This window comes from Nicotiana attenuata, unplaced genomic scaffold (assembly GCF_001879085.1).
Source record: "Nicotiana attenuata strain UT unplaced genomic scaffold, NIATTr2, whole genome shotgun sequence".
Lineage (NCBI taxonomy): Eukaryota > Viridiplantae > Streptophyta > Magnoliopsida > Solanales > Solanaceae > Nicotiana > Nicotiana attenuata.
In genome coordinates, this window is record NW_017673336.1 from 82,099 (window position 1) to 92,497 (window position 10,399).

Genomic DNA, 10,399 nt, shown 5'->3' on the forward strand with positions numbered 1-10,399 from the left:
CACGCGCTCTATGACGAGTGCGGGGCTGTTGGTTATTGGGGATTGTGACTTGGTCCGTCCCGGTGATGTTTTACTGTGTTTTTTTTTCTACTAGAACTTGTTGGGAATCATCATTACTTGGATTTGAGTGTTGTATTTGGGCTTCGTGCCGGTTATTTGAATCCTTCAGGGATTGATTTCACTGATTTGCATACTTTGCACATTGTTTAACCTCATTCTAAGGTTTTCAGTACTATTTTGCAAACTCAGCCCCTTTTTCTAAACTTGAAAACTCAAATGACATTTAAATGATATTTTGGGCTGTGAGTTACTGATTTAAAATGCCCGAGGGGCTTATATTGATTTCTGGATATATGGATGGCTCGGGTTGCACGCCGCAGCAGTATTATATTGATATTGAGGCTGAGGGCCTGGTCGGTGCCACGAGATGGCTTGATTATTTGCGCTTGGGCTGTAGGAGCCCCTCCGGAGTCTGTACATACCCCCAGTGAGCACCGTCGACGTAAAATATATGGTTGGCTCGGACTGTGCGCCACAGTGGGTACCTGAGTGTTCCGGTATCTGCATTGCATTGCATCATGGCATTATTCCTTACCTGTTACCTGTCATGGTCCTTTATGTACTATTGCTTTATTGACTTGTCGGTTTTACTGTTAAGGTTTGGTACTGCCTATTATAGTTGCCTTGTGTTTTTCAATGATTTCTTATCTTCAGTTGTTATTTATGCTTATTACTCACTGAGTCGGAGTACTCACTTTACTCCTTGCACCTTGTGTGCAGATCTAGGTGCACCACAGGCTGAGTGAGGATTGTTTAGCAGCACCGCAGCATCGGGGAGCATTGAGGTAGCTGCATGGCGTTCGCAGCCTTCGTCTCTCCCTCCTACCTTTATTCTCTTTTGTTCTGCATTTCATCCTAGACAGACTGTATTAGGTGGAAACTCTGTATTAGAGGCTCATGTTCGTGACACCGGGTCCTAGTTTGGGATTTACGTTTTCAGTATTTTGTTAAACTTCCGCGTATTGTTCTGCATTCCTAGAGTTTTGATAAAAATGGCTTAGTATTAACCTCCGTGCTTGAAATTATGAATCATTCAATGTGCGAAATATAGTTGAAAGATCGGGCTTGCCTAGCAATGTGTTGGGCGCCATCACGACCGGGGATTGGGTCGTGACAAGTTGGTATCAGAGCCTAGGTTACTTGGTCTCGCGAATCATGAGCCGGTTTAGTAGAGTCTCGCGGATCGGTACGGAGACGTTTCTATTTATCCTCGAGAGGCTGCAGAACCCTTAGGAAAACTTCATAATCTTGAAATTCTTGTCATGCGACTTTGTTGATCCGAGAACTAAACTTCTGTACTCTATTCTCTCGCAGATGGCGAGAACCCGTGCTACCGGACATGGCGGAGGACCACCAGTACCACCCACTAGAGGCCGTGGACGCGTTCGTGGTAGTGGTCGAGGTAGACCAGCGAGGGCAGCACCTGTTGATCCACCAGCTGCCCCAGTTCAGGACCAGCCTCCAGCTGTAGATGCTCCAGCAGCACCTGTGCAGGCACCAGCAGTGCCCATTGTGATTCCGGGTCTCCAGGAGGCCTTGGCTCAGATACTATCAGTTTGCACTGGCCTGGCCCAGGCAGTCTCAGCCACTACTACAGCAGCTACTTCACAGACCGGGGGAGGTCATCAGACCCCCGCTGGTCGCACACCTGAGCAGGTGGTTCAGGGATTGCAAACACCGGGAGTTGCTCCAGCTGCGCCAGTTGCACCAGTTGCACTAGCTCCAGAATATGTGGTTCTAGCTATGCCAGACGATGAGCAGCGTCGTCTTGAGAGGTTCGGTAGGCTCCAGCCTCCGGTGTTCAGTGGTGCTAAGGGCGAGGATGCCCAGGGTTTCCTTGACAAGTGTCAGCGTATGCTTCGCACCGTAGGGATCTTGGAGTCGAGTGGAGTGGCTTTTACTACCTTCCAGTTCTCAGGGGCTGCATTTACATGGTGGGAGGATTTGGAGAGGCGTAGGCCTGTTGGTGCAGCGCCCTTTACATGGCAGCAGTTCTCCACTCTCTTTCTGGAGAAGTACGTACCGCAGTCTCGCAGGGAGGAGCTGCGTCGTCAGTTTGAGTGGTTGACTCAGGGGGACATGTCTGTGACCCAGTACGAGATGAGATTTTCACAGCTAGCCCGTCATGCTACTTGGATGATCCCGACAGATCGGGAGAGGATTAGAAGGTTCGTGGATGGCCTCAACTATTCACTCCGCATTTTGATGACCAGAGAGAGGGTTTTGGGTGCCTCGTTCGAGGAGGTAGTTGACATTGCTCGTGATATTGAGGCGATTCGCCGCAGGGAGCATGAGGAGAGGGAGGCCAAGAGGCCTCGGAGTTCAGGCAGTTTTAGTGGTGCTCTATCTAGGGGCCAGTTCCAGCGTGGTAGAGGTCGTTTCTTCAGGCCTCCTCAGTCAGCTCGCCCTGAGTATAGTGGGGCTTCTTCAGGCCGTGGTCATCAGGGATTTCAGCAGGGCCAGCCTTCACTTAGTGCCCTTCCCACGCAGAGCTCTTCTCATGCCTCTTCAGTCCAGGGTTCTTCTGCAGTGAGGGGTTCCCTTCAGTCCCCTTCTCCAGCACCAGGCAGTTGCTACGAGTGTAGTGAGTTTGGCCATATGAAGAGGGATTGTCCTCGACGTCGTGGTGGTCGGTTTCAGCAGAGGGATCAACCCTCGTCTTCTACTTCAGCACCCTCCCAGTCAGGTAGGGGTGGGGGCCAGGCAGCCAGGGGCCGCTCTAGGGGTGGAGACCGATCTAGTGGTGGCCAGGCTCGATTCTATGCTCTCCCAAACAGGAGGGACGCCATTGCATTAGATGCTGTTATCACAGGTATTATCTTAGTCTACCACAGGGATACCTCTGTCCTATTTGATCCCGGTTCTACCTATTCCTATGTGTCTTCATATTTTTCTCATCACCTGGGTACGACCCGTGGGTGCCTTGCTTTACCTGTGCATGTATCTACCCCGGTGGGTGATACTATTGTTGTAGACCATGTGTATCGGTCTTGTCTAGTGACTATTGGTGGTCTGGAGACCCGAGTTGATTTGTTGCTGTTGAGCATGGTAGATTTTGATGTTATTCTGGGTATGGATTGGCTATCTCTATGCCATGCTATTCTGGACTGTCATGCCAAGACAATCACATTGGCCATACCGGGTGTTCCGAGGATTGAGTGGTGTGGTATGACTGACTATGTTCCCAGCAGGGTGATTTATTTTCTAAAGGCCCAGCGGATGGTTGGAAAAGGTTGTCTATCGTACTTGGCTTTCGTGAGAGATGTCGGAGCTGAGACTCCTAGTCTTGATTCTGTGCCCGTTGTGAGGGACTTCCCTGATGTGTTTCCAGCAGACCTGCCGGGCATGCCGCCGGACAGGGACATTGATTTTGGTATTGATCTGGTGCCGGGCACTCAGCCCATTTCTATTCCTCCGTATCGCATGGCACCAGCAGAGTTGAAAGAACTAAAGGATCAGCTTCAGGAGCTCCTAGATAAGGGGTTCATTCATCCGAGTGTGTCACCGTGGGGTGCACCGATCTTTTTTGTGAAGAAAAAGGATGGTACAATGAGAATGTGCATTGACTACAGGCAATTGAACAAGGTGACAGTGAAGAACAAGTATCCCCTGCCCCGTATTGATGATTTGTTCGACCAGCTCCAGGGGGCAAGGGTATACTCCAAGATTGACCTCCGTTCAGGCTATCACCAGCTGAAGATTAGGGATTCAGATATTATGAAGACTGCTTTCCGGACGAGATATGGGCACTATGAGTTTCTGGTTATGTCCTTTGGGTTGACTAATGCCCCAGCAACATTCATGCACTTGATGAACAATGTATTTCGGCCGTATCTGGATTCATTTGTGATTGTTTTTATTGATGACATCCTGGTGTACTCGCGTAGCCAGGAGGAGCACGCACAACATTTGAGAGTGGTATTACAAAGATTGAGGGAGGAGAAGCTTTATGCAAAGTTCTCCAAGTATGAGTTCTGGCTTGGTTCTGTGGCTTTCCTGGGGCACGTGGTATCCAGTGATGGTATTTAGGTTGATCTGAAGAAGATAGAGGCGGTGCAGAGTTGGCCTAGACCATCCTCAGCCAGGGAGATTCGGAGTTTCCTCGGTTTGGCGGGTTATTATCGCCGGTTCGTTCAGGGTTTTTCATCTATTGCTTCGCCCTTGACCAAGTTGACGTAGAAGAGTGCACCATTTGTATGGTCGGACGAGTGCGAGGAGAGCTTTCAGAAGCTCAAGACAGCTTTGACCACAGCTCCAGTATTGGTATTGCCATTAGCTTCAGGTTCTTACACAGTGTATTGTGATGCCTCGAGAGTTGGGATCGGATGTGTGTTGATGTAGGAGTGTAGAGTTATTGCATATGCTTCTTGCCAGTTGAAGCCCCATGAGAAGAATTACCCTGTACATGACTTAGAGTTGGCTGCTATAGTTCATGCTTTGAAGATTTGGAGGAACTACTTATACGGAGTATCTTGTGAGGTATTCACGGATCACCGCAGTCTCCAGCATTTGTTCAAGCAGAAAGATCTTAATTTGAGGCAGCGGAGGTGGCTTGAGTTACTCAAGGACTATGATATTACCATTCTGTATCATCCGGGGAAGGCCAATGTAGTGGCCGATGCCTTGAGCCGGAAGGCGGTTAGTATGGGTAGTTTGGCGTACATTCCAGTTGGGGAGAGGCCCTTTGCAGTTGATGTCCAGGCTTTGGCTAATCGGATGGTGAGATTAGACATTTCGGAGCCTAGTCGGGTGTTGGCTTGTGTGGTTTCTCGGTCTTCCTTGTATGACCGCATTAGAGAGCGACAGCATGATGATCCGCATTTGCTTATCCTTAAGGACAGGGTCCAGCATGATGATGCCAGAGATGTGACTATTGATGATGATGGCGTGTTGAGGATGCGGGGCCGGATTTGCGTGCCCAATGTGGATGGGCTTCGGGAGTTGATATTAGAAGAGGCCCACAGCTCGCGTTATTCCATTCATCTGGGTGCCGCGAAGATGTATCAGGATTTGAGGCAGCACTACTGGTGGAGGAGAATGAAGAAAGATATTGTGAGTTATGTAGCTCGGTGTCTCAACTGTCAGTAGGTCAAATATGAGCATCAGAGGCCCGGTGGTGTACTTCAGCGAATGGATATTCCGGAGTGGAAATGGGAGAGGATTACTATGGATTTTGTGAGTGGTCTCCCTCGTACCTCGAGGAAGTTTGATTCGATTTGGGTGATTGTGGATCGGTTGACCAAGTCCGCGCACTTCATTCCGGTGTGTACTACCTATTCTTCGGAGCGGCTGGCAGGGATTTTCATCCGGGAGATTGTTCGATTGCATGGGGTCCCAGTTTCCATTATCTCAGATAGAGGTACTCAGTTTACTTCCCAGTTTTGGAGGACCTTTCAGCGGGAGTTGAGTACACAGGTGGAGCTGAGCACAGCATTTCATCCTCAGACGGACGGGCAGTCCGAGCGTACCATTCAAATATTAGAGGACATGTTGCGTGCCTGTGTTATTGATTTTGGAGGCTCTTGGGCTGAGTTCTTGCCACTTGCAGATTTTGCTTACAACAACAGCTATCAATCCAGTATTCAGATGGCGCCGTATGAGGCCTTATATGGGAGACGGTGTAGATCTCCGGTTGGTTGGTTTGAGCCCGGCGAGGCTAGGCTATTGGGGACAGAGTTGGTCCAGGATGCCTTAGAGAAGGTGAAAGTGATCCAGGAGAGATTTCGTACAGCTCAGTCGCGTCAGAAGAGTTATGCAGACCGGAAGGTTCGAGATGTATCTTATATGGTGGGCGAGAAGGTCTTGCTGAAGGTTTCGCCCATGAAGGGCGTTATGAGGTTTGGGAAGAAAGGGAAGCTGAGTCCGCGGTTCATTGGGCCTTTTGAGGTACTTAGGAGGATTGGGGAGGTGGCCTATATGCTTGCTTTGCCACCCAGCTTGTCGGGGGTTCAGTATTCCATGTTTCTATGCTCCGCAAGTATGTTGGGGACCCGTCTCTTGTGTTAGACTTCAGCACGGTTCAGTTGGATGATGAATTGACCTATGATGTGGAGCCAGTGGCTATTTTGGGTCGTCAGGTTCGAAAGTTGAGATCAAAGGATATAGCTTCGGTGAAGGTGCAGTTGAGAGGTCGGCCCGTGGAGGAGGCTACCTGGGAGACCGAGCAGGAGATGCGGAGCAGATATCCTCACCTGTTTGAGGCTCCAGGTATGTTTCTTGACCCGCTCGAGGACGAGCGTTTGTTTAAGTTGGGGAGGATGTGACGACCCGGCCCGTCGTCTCATGTGTTACTGCCCCGTTTTCCCCGTTTATTGCTTCTTCATGTTCTATTATCGGCATTTGGTAAGTTAGAGTCGAATTGGTTTGGTTTTGGTAGAAAATGAGACATTTAGTCTCTTTAAGGAAGGCTTATATTGGAAAAGTCAACCGGGTGTTGACTAATGAGTTAGAGGGCTCGGATGTGATTTCCGGTGATTCGGTTAGCTTCGGGGGATGATTTGTGACTTAGGAGTGTGATCGGAAGTGATTTTGGAGGTCCGGTGTAGAATTAGGCTTGAATTGGCAAAGCTAGTATTTTGGCGAATTTCGGTTGGTAGGTGAGATTTTGATTCGGGGCTCGAAATGGAATTCCGAGAGTTACAGCAGCTTCGTTAGGTGATTTTGGATATGTGTGCAAAATTCAGGTTATTCGGAGGTGTCTTGGTCGGGTTTTTGATAAAATGCGTATTTCAGAAGTTTTGAAGAAACTTAAGCCTGAATCCGATGTGATTTAATGGTTTTAGCGTTGTTTGATGCGTTTTGAAGATTGGAACAAGTTTGAATAATGTTTTAGGATGTGTTGGTACCTTTGGTTGGGGTCCCGAGGGCCCCGGGGTGATTTCGGGTGGTCAATCGGACCATTTTTGGACTTGATATGTTGCAGGTTTTCAGCAGTAGGATTGCAGAAGATTTACCCATCGCGTTCGGGTGGGTAGGGTCGCGAACGCGTAGAGGAGAATTTGGAGGTCTGGAAATTGGTCTTCGCGTTCGCGTCTCCTTAGTCGCATTCGCGTAGTATTGAAAGGCGAAGCTTCGCGTTCGCGATTGGTGTCACGCGTTCGCATAGAGGAAATCTAAGGGGCCAAGAATTTGGCCTACGCGTTCGCGTCTATGGGCTCGCGATCGCGTTGATATAAGACCCAGGCCTTCGCGTTCGCGTGGGTGATGCCGCGTTCGCGAAGGGCATTTTTGGCAGCTTTAATAATTGGTCATCGCGAATGCGTGGGTTGTGGCCGCGTTCGCGTAGAGTAAAACACCTAGGCAGAAAGGGTTTTATTTGAATATTTCATCTGCGAGTGTATTCATTTTTCCTCCATTGTTAACCACCTTGAGAGCTTTTTGGGAGTAATTGAAGAGGGTTTCGACGGGGATGGATTGAAGGTGAGTCTCGTGACCTAGAAACGTTATTTTTTTGAAGAATCAACCTTTAATTCGTGGAAATTTGGGTAAAAATTGGAAGAACTAGGGCTTGGTTTTTAAAATGAAAATTTGGGATTTGAAAGGGCATTTGAACTCCGATTTTGGTAAATTTGATATGTATGGACTCGTGGCGAGACGAGGAATCTGATGATGTGAATTTTATAATTTTTCGAGAAGTGGGCCTGGGGCTCGGCTTTTGCCAACTTCGTGATTTTTGGTGTTTTTCGAGTCTTTTCGATTGGGTTATATTCCCTTAGCCTATTGTAATGTATTCCTTGTGGTTTTGATCAGATTTGACGCGCGAGGAGGTCAATTCGAGAGGAAAAGGCATAGCGAGCTAGATTTTGGGCCGGCTGGAGGTGAGTAATGGGTGTAAATGATGTACTGAGGGTTTGAGACCCCGGAATTTCACATTGTACCGCTATATTGAGGCGAGGCACGCGCTCTATGACGAGTGCGAGGCTGTTGGTTATTGGGGATTGTGACTTGGTCCGTCCCGGTGATGTTTTACTGTGTTTTTCTACTAGAACTTGTTGGAAATCATCGTTACTTGGATTTGACTGTTGTATTTGGGCTTCGTGCCGGTTATTTGGATCCTTCAGGGATTGATTTCACTGATTTGCATACTTTGCACATTGTTTAACCTCATTCCAAGGTTTAAGTACTATTTTTGCAACTCAGCCCCTTTTTCTTAACTTGAAAATTCAAATGATATTTTAAATGATATTTTGGGCTGTGGATTACTGATTTAAAAGTGCCCGAGGGGCTTATTGTGATTTCTGGATTTATGGATGGCTCGGGCTGCACGCCGCAGCAGTTTTATGTGATATTGATGCATTGCATCATTGCATCATTCCTTACCTGTTACCTGTCATGGTTCTTTCTGTACTATTACTTTATTGACTTGCCGGTCTTACTGTTAAAGGTTTTGTACTGCCCGTTATAGTTGCCTTGTGTTTTTCAGTGATTTCTTATCTTCAGTTATTATTTATGCTTATTACTCACTGAGTCGGAGTACTCACTTTACTCCCTGCACCTTGTGTGCAGATTTAGGTGCATCACAGTCTGAGGGAGGACCTGTCTAGCTGAGCAGCATTTCACCGGGAGCATCGAGGTAGCTGCATGGCGTTCGCAGCCTTGATCCTTCCCTCATATCCCTATCTTTCATTATTATGTTTCTTAGACAGTCTTGTTATAGGATGACACTCTGTATTAGAGGCTCGTGATCGTGACACCGGATCCTGTTTTGGGTTATGTTCCAGTATTTTTTTGTTGGTTTTCAGTATACTACTCCGTACTTATAGTAGTTTGATAAGATGGTTTAGTAATTTAGTATCTGTGTACGAATTACTGAATTATCATAAGTTGAGATTTGTTGTTGAATGGTCGGGCTTGCTTAACAATGTGTTGGGCGCCATCACGACCGGGGTTTGGGTCGTGACAGTATCCTTCATAAACATCATTCGTAAAATAGCGTAAAGATTCGTATATATAAAATTTATATGCGACTGATTGTTGATAAAACTTAAAATAACTGTTGTACCATTCTGCTTCTTATACATTGTTCAGCATATCTTCACTCCTAAAACTTATATGTGACTGTTGTTTTCTATGTACTTCTACGTTAAAGCCTTTATCTTACAGATTTGTATGTATATGGTATACAGCTTCTCTATATAGTATTTTGGCTTTTGATATAAAATCTTTAGGATAACTTCACTTAAGTTGCATTAATTCTCTATATAGTATTCTGGTTTTTCATATGAAATAGGTAGGATAATTATAGGCAGTGATCTCCGCTATATACGAGCTTATAATTGCGCGCTAATAATGAATCTGATTTTGTAGGGTGATCGTATACATGCTTCAATCGGAAAGTATGTTCTCAAGTTTTTTAGGAACAAGATACATGAACTTCGCTTATATCGTATGAACTACTTTGTCGTCGGACCAAATAATCTGAAGTTGAGGACTACGACACACAACCTGAGGCTAACATTTACTCAAAAGACATTTTTTGAGGAAACAAATGATCCCTCATTTAATATGAACATCTTTATCTTGCGCCCTTTTGACCAACTAACAAATCAACGTGATGTCAATGAGACAGAATTAAGTGGTAATTCTTCTTTTCATTTGTAACGAATTAATGGTATTGGTAAAACTATGTTACTCACTTTTATCTATATCTATATCTTAGATGTTGTTGGTCAGGTTGTCACCTATGAAGATGTTAAGACGTACAAGCAAGGAGACGACGAAAATCCGTTTATTAATATTGTACTCGAAGATGATCAGTACGTAATTGAAAAATTTAAATATTTTTTTATGGATAGCTTACCTATATATGTCTATATTAACCTTACTATGCAACGTATAGGAGGAACAGGATTGTGGCAACCTTATGGAGCGAACATGTGGATGAAATTCAACATTACTTGAATGAATCGACCGATGAGNCATCGCGTTCGCGTCGGGTAGGGTCGCGACGCGTAGAGGGAATTAGGAGGTTTGAAATTGGTCTTCGCGTTCGCGTCTCCTTAGTCGCGTTCGCGTAGTATTGAAAGGCGAAGCTTCGCGTTCGCGATTGGTGTCACGCGTTCGCATAGAGGAAATCTGAGGGGCCAAGAATTTGGCCTACGCGTTCGCGTCTATGGGCTCGCGATCGCGTTGATATAAGACCCAGGCCTTCGCGTTCGCGTGGGTGATGCCGCGTTCGCGAAGGGCATTTTTGGCAGCCTTAATAATTGGTCATCGCGAACGCATGGGTTGTGGCCGCGTTCGCGTAGAGTAAAACACCTGGGCAGAAAGGGTTTTATTTGAATATTTCATCCGCGAGTGTATTCATTTTTCCTCCATTGTTAACCACCTTGAGAGCTTT

At 46.6% G+C, this 10,399-nt stretch overlaps 1 protein-coding gene across 1 annotated transcript; it reads left to right on the plus strand.

Moving 5' to 3' along the window:
- Positions 1 to 1,374: 1,374 nt before the first annotated feature.
- On the plus strand, positions 1,375 to 10,076 carry LOC109216084. Its single transcript, XM_019380213.1, has 6 exons — positions 1,375 to 1,485; positions 1,717 to 1,822; positions 1,931 to 2,022; positions 2,551 to 2,811; positions 9,733 to 9,815; positions 9,899 to 10,076. The coding sequence occupies exons 1-6, from the start codon at positions 1,375 to 1,377 to the stop codon at positions 10,074 to 10,076; spliced, it is 831 nt and encodes a 276-aa protein (XP_019235758.1).
- The last annotated feature ends 323 nt before the right edge of the window (positions 10,077 to 10,399 follow it).